A 14591-nucleotide genomic window follows, 5' to 3' on the forward strand; every position below is an offset into this window, starting at 1 on the left:
ATCACTCTCTCATTCGGTCCGACTTGATATCTTGCAATGTCTTACATCTACAGCTATACCATCCCGGACATGCCCAATCTCGTCAGATCTTGGAAGCTTTGCAGTGTTGGGCCTGGTTAGTACTTGGATGGGAGACCATCTAGGAATACCAGGTGCAGAAGGTGATATTTCATCAGGGTACTAGTCGGCTAACGTAATACGAAAAGCAGAAGTAATTTTCACTTTCTTCTATTTGATGCCCTATACAACACACACCTGAGTTAGGTCTGTTCACTGTTTTGGAACACACAGACTGAAAAGGTTGTGTGGTTATAGGGTGCAACTCGTTTGTTTCTGTGTCAGTTTCACCATCTCTACCTTCATTTATACTATTCTGATTTATTTATATCTGTATAGTATCACAGATTGTTCCAAATCATCCAGATATGAACAAAGATGCAGGATTCAAGTTATATTTATTTATTTTTTATCATTATTATTCTTATTTTTTTAATAAATTGCTTTATTTCAAATATACAGAGGAATTTTCTCCTTTGAAACGAATATAAGAGATATATGATTTCCAACTGATACAATTATGTACCTCTTTTTTCTCTAACTCATACTGTAATTCCTCACACTCTCATTCGGTCCGTCAGTGTTCCCTGCAATGCTTATACAGCATCAGGGAATCTGTCGGTTAACACTATATACGAACAGCAGAAGTGACTTTACCTTTCTTCTCATTTGCGACCTATACAACACATACCCGAATGAGGTCCGTTCACTGTACTGTTACACACGGACCAAAAAAGGCCTTTGTGGTTATGGGTTCGCAACTCGTTTATATTTGTTCTCTTTCCAGTATATGAATAGCAATATAATTGGATAATAGTATCTGTAATAACATGTAGATTTATGATCATTCTAACATAGGTATGACCTGAAAATATATATAGGCTGGTATTTGACTCTTTCACTATACAGAAATTATTGTAGGGTTAAATTTTCAGTTCTCTCGTTTTGTTTCTTTTTTCTCCTGATATACTTATCAGATGATTAAATCACCCCACCCTCTACCATAAGAATATGGGGCAACAGTGCTGTGATATAATAGAGTTGTTAACAAGATCACTTATAAATGTTTAACAATCGCTTGCACTACTTGCACTACTGCCTGAGGATTATATGATGTTCTTAGGAGGTAAGGAGATGGTTAAACATAACTATAAACTCAATCCTACAACAATCAGGGATTCCTGACGACGTAATGGATAAATAGGAATTATCTCCATGACTACTCTCTCTTGCCCCTCCCGTCCCTCTCATCTCACTGACATAGGAAGAGGGGCGGAGATATTCTAATTATGCAGCCAATAAATAAGCTGCCGCCTAATAGCTCTGATCTATCGGCCCCCTGTTTTGAAAAAGCCTGAACGGCGAAACGCGTGTCACAGGACACGTGAGCATCAGCTGTTCTCAGCTGAGCTCTTGGCCGGCGTCTGACCATCCCCTCCCCACACGCGGGGGCACCGCTCAGGTATAGTGAGTATCAGCTGTTCCCAGCTGACCCCCTGGCAGGTGTTTGCAGAGCCTTGGTGTGTGATGTGGGGAAATCGCACAGACATTAAGCACGTCACCCACTGTATCTATTTGATTGGCTCTCCTTTGACATCCGTGTCTTTATTCTACTAATTGCATACAATGAGTGATGTTTGGCTACTTTTGTGAGCTTTAATATATTTCCTAAACACCACAGGGGCATTCCCTTCTTTTTCCTTTAGCTTAATAATTGGAATAATATGTTCTTATATGTAGTTAAAGATATCAATTTGTTTGACACACCCATTGTGGGGAGATATGATGTGTAATGGAGACACATAGCTATAAAAGGTTTGGGTAATTCCAGAGAGTTATGTGTCTAATTTTCACAAGATTGACAAGTGGGGATACTAGTGCTTATGGAAATTATCTGGTGCACTGATTATTTATACCGGAAGTATTATAATTGCAAACTACATGAATAGGATATATTGAACATATAGTTTGCATATATAACAAAGGATTACATATTTAGACGCCGGCTATATGAAGCTGCTTGTATATATGGATGGCGTATATGGCTACATAATAATTTTTATTGTTACAAGCATATTCAACAATTCGCCTTTTCCTGCTACTGATTAAACAGCAGGGTATAGAATATATTTTTATATCATATTAAATGGTAATCGTACCTTTGTATGTGTTGCGGTCATACTAAGTCATGGTGCCGATATTGTTTCACTCATGATTAACTGTGCTGCAGTTATATATAGTACAAAACACTGTGGTATTGAATAGTTTTCCATCAGAAATACAATGTATATGTAGTGATTTGTGTTGTTTTGTTGTTTAAATGTCTTGTTATAGTCTTTTTAAGTGCATAAAAAAATAAAAGCTATGTTTTATAAAAAATTTCTGTGAATTTTGAAATAAGAGTGCCCCCACAAAGGAGTTTCTTTCTGTTTTCCTACTATATAGGATTACTCTTTTCCTGAAATACAACCTAGTCACGTGTGTAATGACGCTACTTTGCTAATTATGCACACCCATTAAACGCCGTTCTGACGGTCGGGCACGCCTGCGTTCGCACATCTACACCCCCATTTTCAAGCACCTTCTCCTGTTACCACCCACAAACGGCACTATCTGTCACTCAAAATAGCGACCCGACTGCGGTCTACGGGTGAGCACTTTCCCATTGCAATGACTGCTTCGCACACACGCATTGCGACTCATACGCATGCGCAGTTTGCGAAAAATCGCTCAATGCGAGCGAGCGCAGCATAGCGTCCGGGTCTGAATCAGGCCCTCAGTTACTGAACATCTCATTAACTATCCTGGGCCAAAATGTGTTTTCCATAAGATTAGTTTTATTTTAAAGGCCCTTATGAGTGCCTTCTTTTCTAAATACTGTATATATATATATATATATATATATATATAATCATTGTTTTTCTATAGCTCCACCAACAGTTCCTGAATCTATTTTTAGAAAAGTAGCCCTGTACGTAGTTAATAAAGTACAACTCAATAGGTAAAAATAGATATGACTTAACTATTAATAAGACTATTACTGACTTGACTTTTAAACATATATTTATTTAACCATTAAAACAATCAGCAACAAATACACCAACAATTTCAGAAAAATAGTGACCAATTTATATTGATAAAATAAATTTAAAAAAAAATCCCAATTATTTTGTTTACACTTTCAAATAGGCCCCAGATCTGACAGCCCCCTTCCTTCATCAAATATTATCATACCCCCAAACCTGACAACCCCCCTCCCTCAATTGCAAGCATAACCCAGACCTGACTTTCACCCCCTCTTCCCTCAATTAAAATCATGTCCCAAAACTGCCCCCCTCTGAAATCATGCCCCAGAGTTGCACGATCCCACCACCCACCCTCAGACCTGACAACCACTGCGCTATGCTGCTAAGTCCTGCCACTCCTTGCTGCGCTCTTCTTGGGAGATGAGACATAGTGGCATCTTATCTCTCAGCCAGTGTAACTAGCAAGACAATAGAGGAGGGGATGGGAGGTGGAGACAACCTAGCCAGGCGGACAGCTTGTATATTAATCAGCGGCAGGAGTCCGGTATTTCCTTTTATACAGTATATGTATATATATATATGTGTAACACACACAAACTCAGACGGCACTTTGGAACCCCCAGCAATAATGAATGACCGCTGACACAGCTGGGGATTCCTGAGGGCCATAAAATTTTGCACATTACTTGCATTCTTTAGGAAGGCACCTGGACATGCTGCATCATTTGAATCAAGGGAGAGCTGGGCAGTTATATATATATATATATATATATATATATATATCCTATGTCCTCCTGAGCCAAACCGCACACACTCCAGCTTAAATAGATAAGAGTGCACAGCACATATAATGTTACTATATCGAGCAGAAAGAGTCGGCACATCCTTACAATAATTGTTAAAGTTTTAATCCATCACAAAAAGGTCCATAGTTAGCATCCATCAATAAAGTGCATATTCGTGAAAAAAGAGGTCAGGGCATAGGGGTGACTGGAGACCAGAACACATGTGTAGCAGCATCAAGCAAACAGTCAGTAAATCCATGTGAGAAAAAAAGATTCTTATCACAGGTCAAACCCCAGCATGTAATGCCCGACAGCTGTTTCGGTGTTTACTGTGACACCTTCATCATGAGATTATATATATATATATAATCCAAAGGTCACAGCGGCATGATGTACTTCACCGTTTCAGTGTCTTTAATACACACAGCGGCACTGAAACGTTGAAGTACATGCTGCTGTTACCTGTAATTTTTTTATGCCTGGAGTGCTGCACTACTTTTGATTATTGAATTGAATACTTACTGTATGTGCAGGCACCCGCAGAGGCGTCTTAAGAGAGAGACGACTTCCCCGTCCAGGGCCCCCTCCTCTCCCTGCGGCCAGCCACGCCACCGCAGCAGTAAACTCTGGGCACAAGTGCGCCCAGAGTCTACTGTGCATGCGCAGGTCACCAGGAAAATGGCGCGGATGCCATTTTCCCAGCGGTTTCTCTGGTGCGCATGCGTACAATGCCGGAAAAATGGTTGCGGCGGACATTTTTCAGGTGTTTTGTCCAGCGCTACAGCCCGACGCGGGACTTCGGAGGGGTAAGTATTAAAACATATGGGTGCGGTGTGGGCCCCCCCGGACCCAGGGTCCCGCACACCCTGCCCTCATTATAAATACGCTCCTGGGCATCTGGCCTGATACTATATCTCATGACCCTCCTGTTTCCTGTGTGTATATGTGTGTGTGTGTATATATATATATATACATACACACAATAAATATATATATATATTACATATAGGGCACAGTGTCTTTAATTAAAATTTAACAACAACTACAAAAAAAAAAGCTTAATACTACCTGACTTACTTTTCCTCTGCTGCTGCTGACAGACTGACACAGAAGAAGACGAAGGCTGCACCTGCACGTTCCTCTCTCCCCAAAAGTCAACCTCCATATGCTGCTGTGGGCGGCTGTGCCTTCTCTTCCTCCTTCCTAGCAGCCTGTGCACCAGCAGGCTGCAGTTTCATATGCCATTGGACAGCTGAGCCGTCGCTCAGCAGCCCAGCATTGCTCTGCAGTGCTGGCGGCTGTGACAGCTGTCACTGCGGTGCCGCTGGTGCGCAACGCTGCAGATCGGATCGGTAATAGAGATCCGATCTGTGGCGGGGGGCTTCCTCAGAGAGGGAGGCCTCTGGGTACTTATCCCCAGCGCTTCCCCCTTAATCAGGCCCTCTTCCCTAGAAGTTTGCAGCAGTGCAGCGTGATCGCGGCTGCCTAGGCTGCCGGTATGTAAAGTCCGGCACTGGGCAGAAGACAACGTTCCCTCTGGCTGGGCCGCCAGCCCCAAATGCTTAAAAATGTACCGGCCCGGGGGGCAGATGTAACCCTGCCCCCCGGCCCAGCCCGCCTCTGAGGTTAATGCAGGTAATCAGAACAATTATGAAGGGAATAGAGAGAGACAGACAGGGTGATCAGGGCCAGATTAAGGGGGGGAGGGGGCAACAAGGGCAGTTTCCCCAAGGCTCCCACACACAGGGAAACCCCCACACAGGGTTGGTCTGACCCTGCAATTGTTGAGAACAGGTGTCCAGCAGCACCTGTTCCCGGATGGGGCTACCACTGCGCTGTGTTCTGCATGCACAGTGCATACAGCACAGAGTGATTCCTCATCAGTGTCACGTGACATATCACGTCCATGACGCTGATGAGGGGACTCAGGATTGGAGCCATTCTGCACTGTAGGGAACATCTCATGCACACAGATCCTGCCTGGGATTCAGCGCTAGTCTGGCCCGGTGAAGCTATCAGCCTCCCTGGGTGTCCTCACAGTGCACAACCTCCTTATGTTACAGCTTCTATCAGGATTCTGTCCTCTGCCTGATAATGAAACCTGCGACTTGGCAGCAGTATCGTGGAGATGAGCAGAGACTAGGCATATGTGCTTGGAGAACAGCGAGACTGGGGAGATGTGTACTGGGTGAACAGAGCTGAGAAGGTAAGCAGGGGCTCTGCGGGGATTGGTGATTTGTGCAGAAGATAAACAGAAAGGACTGACTGGGGATACATGCAGAGGCTCGATGGGGACTGGCGGTATGTACAGCGGGTGAGCTGGGAGTGCTTAGCAGGACTGGAGGTATTTGCAGAGGGTGAGCTGGGAGTGCTTAGAAGGGACTGAGGGCATTTGCAGAGGGTGAGCTGGGAGGGCTGAGTGGGGACTGGGGTACTTGCTGAGGGTGAGCTGGGAGTGCTCAGGGAGGATTGGGGGTATATGTAGAGGGTGAGCTCGGAGAGCTTAGCAGGGACTGGCAGTATGTACAGAGGGTAAGCTGGGAGTACTTAGCAGGGACTAAGGTTATGTGCAGAAGGTGGGCTGAGAGGGGACTAAGGGTATGTGCTGGGGCTCAATGGGGACTGGCACTGTGTAACAAACGGGGAGGCATTGTGGGGCATACAGGGGGAGCATTGTGGGGAAAGGTAAGGGGCATAGCGGCAGTGTGGTGTCAATTTGTTAAAGTGGGCCCCCACAACTTAGTTGCCCCAGGGTCCCCACAAGCCTTAATCCGGCCCTGGGGGTGATAGAGACAAAGATACAAACTGTATTGGGAATACTGTACAATTATGAGGTATCCTGTGCTCATGTTTGCACATTTATTGATTGATTGGAATTAATTGATGTATGTGTCATGATGTCTGCCAGGTGCACAGCCCTTCTTTAAGTACATTTGTATCATCTTTGTGAGCTTTCATTTATGTTTTATCCATATTGGTCTTTTAGTCATCATTATTTGCACTCATGACAAAAGACAGATAGCATGATGACGAGATGTGGCAGCGGCCATTTGCTGTGACTAGTAATAGAGAGTATACTCTGTATGGAATGGGATTGAAATGCCGGCGGCTGTTTAGCTGGTTCAAATACCGACGGCAGATGCCCGATAGTATGAAGATCCCGACAGGGGCAAGTAAGTACCCTCCCCTCCTCTGTCCCCCCCCCTAACCCTCCCTTAGTGGTACCTAACCCCCCTTACCACTACCAAAACCTAACCCCTCCACACACACACCTAACCCCACCAGACTCTAACCCCCCCCCCCCTTGGCTAACGCTAAGGGCGCTCCGGATTTACCTTAGTTCGGGATGGCATCTTCGGCGTTCCAGCATCGGGATTATGATAGGCATCGATGCCTATCATAAATCCCTAGCCGGCATTCCACTGCGGCCGCCGGTCATATGACTACATCCCCTCTGTATGCTTCGTTAGTTTTAACTTGAGTAGCTGCCTTCAGTGGAATAGTCACTAGGCATTACACATCAGGGGCCAAATGTGATAGAGTGAGAGTTTAGAAAATGTGAGAGTTTAGCAGTAAACTCTCATGCTATTACATTGGTCGAGTTGTATTTTCAAAATGGGAAAACATCAGGATGAGACTATAAATCGTGAGTTTTTTGAGTCTGAAAAACATGCGAGTTTGCATATTCTCTGACTCTATTACATTGGCCGAGTTTAAAAAGTGTGAGAGTTTTCTCTCGCGTTTTTTAAACTCTCACTGTATTACATTTGGCCCCAGGTTTTATGTACAGTAGTAGTGAAAAGGGATGCAGTTTATATGCCGGCAGTGGAAATACTGACGCCGTAATCCTGCCGCCCAGCATAATGCCGGCGCTGATACAGCGAAAGACATCAGGATACTGACGGCAGCATCCCGATCGCCGGAATGCCGATCGTCCGAAGTATGAGCAGGGATAGGGGGGTTAAGATTAGGCACCACCTTGGTGAGATTAGGGTTATGCAGCCCACGGGGAAAGTTAGGGTTAGGTTACGGGAAGGGGGGGTTAGGGATAGGCACCACAGGGGAGAGGATTAGGGTTAGGCACCACTAAGGGAGGGTTAGGGTCCTTATTTGCATCTGTCGGGTTTCTCACCATTAGGAGAAAAACTACACAAAAAAAAGTTTGTCCTTATTCGTGTTTTTATTTTTTTCCTTAAAATAAATGAATAATTATACAAAGCATGGGTTTATGTAAGCTTTAAAGCTCTTTTGTTTATCTGTTTAATAGTATTGATCAAAATTAGTTCAGTATAATATAAAAAAATTTTAAGAAACGTGCTATGGTAATGGTATTTCTTCAATGGTACTGAAACTCAAATTTCAGGTCTTAGCATTTCATTGGTGAAATTATATTTTCTTGTTTTAAAGAAATTCCTTCTGAAATGTTAATGTCTTACTTTACATCCGGATTGTAGGAGTAATTGGTAAAGTCTTGCACTGATTTTCAGTGATTTTTATTGGTTATGCCCAGCACTGGGAAAGCTCCCTTAAACATTCTCATCTATGTGCCTGTTACGGGACTTTTACAGTTTCAGAGTGCCTTTCAACAATGCTTGATTGTACTTGTAATATGATGCTAGATTAAGGCTGGGCCTGATACTGGGCCTCTGCAGCTGTGAAAAAGTCTTCAAGATAGGAGCGAAGAAAATCAAATGTCGGTCTGTCTTCAGGACGTTCCTTCCAACAGCGAAGCATCAAATCATAAAGTTCCACAGGGCAATTCTCAGGGCTTGGCATGCGATACCCACGCTCAAGAAGTTCTATCACTTCAGGATTTGTCATGCCTGTAGGAAGAAAGTATACATTACTAAATGCAGTCACTCCTTTTTGATGTGGTGCTTAAAAGATGTCACCAGGCTCTTCGTTACCAGGTGGGATTGCACACTCTGCTAATATTGTGTAATCATTTTGTTTGTGTACTGTTAGTTGTACAACATGCCTTCTGTTATTGCAAATATCTACGCAGTCAGCTGCCGTCCCTCTGAGTCACCTCCTGCTGTAGCAGACATGCTGGAGCCACACAATGTAGGGTGACATCAAGTAAACTAAGCACTAGGGGAGGTACATGGGCCACTTGGTAAGTGGGAACGTGAAAAGGATTTTAAAAGATGCAGTTGCAGGGCTGAAAGGTTCTCTCTAACTAGGGGTGATGGACTAAACACAGGGCAGTGAAGATTTGACTGCAAGTTAATTGTGAAGTCTTTGCAGACTTTTCTATTATGTGTATCCACCAAAAGCAGGAAGACATCAAGCTCAATGTCTATCTTGTGGGTAGATTGAAGAACGTGGATCAGGTGGCAGGATTATATATAGAAATAACTGAGGCAAAGACCCAAAGGTCAGGTATAGGAGTGTGTAATTGGCAGTTTGGTGAATTTGCAGGTATCTGATTGAAGATTTGCTACATTTCTATATTATGCATCTTAATAAAAGAAAGTGTCTTTCATCCACTATTTGCCAATATAGTTTATTTATTTAGTGGATACTTACCTATCCACGATCGGGATTTCCAGCGCTGTCGGGCTTCCGCTGCGTCGCACTCTGCTCCTGTCGGGCTGCCGCTGACGGGAATCGAACCGTGCGGCCGGCGGTATTTCATACCAATTCCGTTTCAGGTGCCTGAGGGCATGTACAGGTACATGCTGATGATCATAACGATAGTCTCCAGCACTAGTTAGCTGATTGTGATTGCGGATTTACTGCTGAGCTGATAAGTGCTTTCTTTATTACTTATGCATACTGAATATGATAGGACTTTGCGACCGTATTTAGCAAGTTTTGTTATTTGTGCACAAGAACGAGAGTTGTAACTGGGTGTAAGTGTATTTTATGTAAGAATGACATTTGGCACATACACTACAGATCTCATGCATCTTGTGATTTTTGCAACTTTGATATGCATCCATAATGTTTTATTACTGACCGCATTTTACATCTGCAATTGTGGATACTAGTGCATTAAAATTCTGCATCAGGCTCTATTGTGCATTTTGCTCTTTATGCACCATGCTTTCTAAAAGGGTCAAGAATTGGACAGTTTAATGAATTGAATGGTTAGTTGAACATTCAGTGTATGAGAGCATGCTCCCTGGCCAACCTTACGTCTCACAGCTTTTACTGCTTAGGTCAATGGGATAAGCTGGCCTTCAAGAGGGCATACAGCATAAAGAATGCAGTTTATTGGGCAACAGGGTCACAGAACCCCGCCACACACACCACTTTCTTTTGGCTGACTACACAGTGTACTAAAACACCAAGATATAATTCAGGTTCTCTTTAGATTTCTTCTGCATCTCCTTGACCCCACAAGTGACGATCTATAGTAACGCAATCTAATAAAAAAAGAAAACCCCAAAACTGAAGCCTACGATAGCTACTATATCTACAAAATTGTTTTGGTAGCGATGTACTGTAGAATGCAGAGGTCTGGAGAGGTGTCCTTGGTAAACAATGGATTGTCCTTGTGGCTGGGCCGTACCTTCATGACAGTTTAGTAGAGGGATTCTTTCTAAATACCATGGTGTGGGAACATCTATTCCTTAATGCTGAGACATCCATATTTTCTATTGTCACTTTTAATCACAAACTTGGAACATCTTGAATTTTTAGTACAACTCACCTGGGTATGGAATTCGCCCATATGTGATGATTTCAGTCAGGAGGACGCCAAATGACCATACATCTGATTTAATGGTAAATGTTCCATAATTTATTGCTTCGGGGGCTGTCCACTTTATGGGAAACTTGGCACCTGCAATTAAGGAGGACTTGTTAATGTAATAATAAAGTAATATTAATAGATCTGTCCAGTTAATAGTCGTTTCAGTCCATGTACATATTTGTCTTGGGCAATGTTCCGCTTTATAAGACTAAACAATTGTTCGGTACTTCTTTCCCTGCTTGCTGTATGCTATGGCTATTACAATACAAAAGTGTTGCATTATGTTTGGTAAAATGTACTATTTCTGCAGAGAATGATATGGACACAATGAGCTTGTTTCAGAGGTGCATGCTAAGTGCACACAATGCCAATGTTGACGTAGTTGAGCAATTATTTTATGGTGCACATGGGAACCACTGGTATCAGAACTGGTTAGGGAAAACCATGGACATTCCTGGGTGGTGACTGGGAGGTGGCCTGAAGAGAATGCAAAAAAAAAAATCAGTCATGTGAAGTGTCAATGGTGCACATGATGGTGGATTGTCCGGGACCACCAGCGGTGTTGCAGTATGCACTGGCACTAAAAGTGGGCACCTCAGGACTTGCACATTCCGGCACATGCTAGTACACAAGGGGAGGTTGAAACTAGCATGTTATCACCACCAAGGCTCCTCAAAGAGAAGCAGCAACAGCAGGTAATACATGCCCCAATGAATCAGACCCTATATGTACAAATGCACATCTACTACATTTGTGTTTCAAAATTGTTTTCAAATCTTGGAATGTATGAAAATGTGCCTGATTACGTGAGCACTTCACCTGAAATCATCTATATTGTACCTGCCTTTTATATTGGTAGATGACTTGTAGCCCCTTAGGAATAATAGGATTTAAGGGGTGAAGAGTGCGCATTGAGGCCAGCATTTCTGGTTAGTGTGTGGCCGCAGACTCTCTTTCCTGCTGCAAAAAGACCCTAGTTTTTTTATGGATGTTCAGGAAGTACTGATAGCAAGTAGTTACCCTACAGAGAGAACTGGTAACTGTTGGTCTGGTGGGCAACACAAATACATGGCTCAGGCTCTTCTAGCAGCAAGTGGTTACAACAGGTGGTCAGTCAAAAGCATTCCTGGTTTTACTGTACTCAATACAGTGCAGACCCATCTGACCAGTAAAAAGGAAAACGGAGCGCTGGTAGAGAAACACTAATAAAACTGGGTTAAATATAGAAAGTCTGAATTCATATATAAAGATGGTTTATTATTGTATAATATTTAACTAAAATGTGATATACACTTGATCATGGCATAAAATGACATAGATAGTATGAATATAAGTAAAAATCATTAAACATATTGGAGAAATACAATGATCCTGTGATGGATAGTGAGTGAATATGATTGAGACAGAGATGTAATCTTGTTTGGTACAGTCCCAAAAAAATATTGAGATAAAATAGATGATTGTTCAATATTAAAAATGGTAATAGAGAATGATGATATAAAAAAGACCACAATTGGTAGATGTTCTTACCCAATGCATGCAGTAATTGGGTATTTGTGAAAGCCCTCGTGTGCGTTCTGCTGGAAGGGTCACAGTTCGTCCCGGCCGGGAGATGAATGTGATAGTAGGTTAATAGTGACTTAACAGATGCGGGTTGTAGCGGCTGCTGTGAGTGCCAGCTAAATCTGGTAGCACATATATATTTAGATCCAGATGAACCATGCTGTCGGCTGGTATTAGAAATATGACCAAGCCGTGGTGATATGAGGCACGAAGATTCCCACAGGTTCCGGGTTATATCCTGGTGCCGCAACCGGGTATACTTAAAGGCAGATTGCCCTGGATATTAGAGTAAGCCGCGTGTAGTGATGGACAACGGCTTCCACCGTGTGCATAGTGCTGGAGTGAATCTCCTGCAATGTTGAGCGATCTTTAGTTAGAAGTACTGCAGTCGGGCCCCACTTGATAGTGGACAGAGAATGCTACTGGATGCACAATAGTACAATGAGTAATCCAGCAGTAATAAGCGTTCTTGTAGTGAGAGTTGTAACGCGTTTCTCGGCCTTGTAACAACTGGCCGTTTCCTCAGAGGCAATTGTGTTTCCATCTGACTAGTATTTAACTGAGGGCCTACCTTAATGACCAATTTACAATATACTGAGCATTCTAGTGATAATATGACAATAATACAAAGAACATGTTAGTGTCCTCTATATAATGTAAACAGAAAACAAACAGAGAGCAAACAATGCTAGTGGTACATTTATAATACAAACAGAGAGCAAACTAGTAAACTTGATTGTTTCTGTTTATGTCCCTGTGGACTACAGGGGAAATAAACATTTCTATGGCTCCTCCATAATACAGCAAACACAGGAGTGTGTTTGTATAATTAAATATTGCTACATATTAGTCTATAACATAATTGTTTATGTTATATGTATTTTTTTCCAGTAATTATGGGCAGAATGTAGCAATGTATGGATCACTGTTGCTCTTAGTGCAACATTGCCCCATTTATATAGGAAGGTGAAAACCATTGTCATCAGTAGCATCAGCCACACAGAAGCATACATATTTATGTATTATTTATTAACATCTATAGCACCAACATATTCTGACAGCAGGAGTTTGGGGTATAAGTGCCACTTATAGCAGATTAAAAGGTGGTTAGTGGGCTGTATGAGCCGGACACACAGCAATGTTGATCAGGGGGTTGTTTGAGTGTAGAAAGAGAACACATATAAGATTTGTGTGAATTATGTGGAGGGGTAAAATAGTATAGATGTAAGGTAATCGGATAAAGCTAGGAAGGTCACCTATGCAGTTCCATAGGTCGTGGTCACAACTTGTTTCCCTCGAGTAAAATTTCCTTCATCTCCCAGTGTTTCTCCTGGAGTCCTTCCGACGGTTGCTAGCCAATCCGGACACCGCAGGATGTCACGTGTGAACCACAACACAGCGTAATTGGATCCTTATTTGTACTCGCTGGTCTTTTGCCGACTATAGCATTTCCTTTTGGATCCCTCGGCTCTGCGGATGGTCTGTGTTGTTGTGTCCTATTTTTTGCGGACTTCCATTCACCAGCTCCCAAGCTACTCCGGCTCTCTAGCCACACCAGCTCTCAAGGCCGCATATCCGGCACACAAGCCGCACCATGGGCTCCACCGGCTCTCAAGCCACACTGGCCTTCAAAACATACACCTCACACATACTTACATACACTGACATAACATACGCACACCGCTTTTGCAGGAGACCGGGTCCCGACACTGGAGGGATTAGACAGCGCTTTGGAAGGTGAGTACTTACTGCTAATTAAGCTAATTGGAAACTTCCAATTACTTAATTAGTCCTTAGGAGGGGTGCCACCAGAGTCCCAGAGCATTTCCCAACCATTTTTCCTAAAGATATGTATTTTAGGAAAAATTGGTCATGCTCTGGAGGTGTGCAAAAAAAAACCTTCCAGCATTCAAAAAATCAAAAAACCCCGCACCTAAATGAATAGCAAAAATGCCTTACTTGCAGAAAAAACCCTGCAGGTGCGGGATTTTTGCTATACTTGCACCTAATTAAATATGCCCCAAAGTGGCTGATGCACAGTTGATAGTAACCTGTTGGCAGATCACATAAAACTGAGCATGCACAAGTATGGGTGATGCAGAGTCATACGCATTTGAAGCACATCTATGTTTAGAAGTAAAGAATGCTGTAACTATACGTTCTCAGGCAGGCAATGTTCAGTGAGCATAAATATGCCACAAAATTAGTCTCTTGCCTACATGAAAAATATGACCAATGTGTCCAATGTCAGTGTTCCTTTCATGCACTGATGTGGCTGCTGTGAAGGTGACACTGAGCGATAAGGTGCCAAAATTGAAGTTAGAGAAAATGCATGACTGTGTTGGGCACTCGCTTTTGCACTGGGAATTTTTTTATATGTTTAAGAGTAACAGCATGACTGCTACTAGCAATAAGTGGCTATAATTACCACATTTATTAGTAACTTTTTACTTAATACTT

General features: G+C 42.8%; 1 protein-coding gene across 4 annotated transcripts in view; it reads right to left on the minus strand.

Annotated features, from left to right (window-relative positions):
- Window positions 1-8411: 8411 nt before the first annotated feature.
- LCK (LCK proto-oncogene, Src family tyrosine kinase) overlaps window positions 8412-14591 on the minus strand; it is a 61117-nt gene continuing 54937 nt past the window's right edge. For all 4 annotated transcript variants that reach the window (XM_088451257.1, XM_088451259.1, XM_088451256.1 and 1 more), the window contains 2 exons: window positions 10527-10658; window positions 8412-8691 (listed from right to left, as the gene is read on the minus strand). In XM_088451257.1, coding sequence (XP_088307383.1) covers window positions 8489-8691; window positions 10527-10658 — 335 coding nt within the window. In that variant the 3' untranslated portion in view covers window positions 8412-8488. The remainder of the gene's footprint in view (window positions 8692-10526; window positions 10659-14591) is intronic.

This window comes from Taudactylus pleione, unplaced genomic scaffold (assembly GCF_031769625.1).
Source record: "Taudactylus pleione unplaced genomic scaffold, aTauple2 ptg000541l, whole genome shotgun sequence".
In the NCBI taxonomy this organism is placed as follows: domain Eukaryota; kingdom Metazoa; phylum Chordata; class Amphibia; order Anura; family Myobatrachidae; genus Taudactylus; species Taudactylus pleione.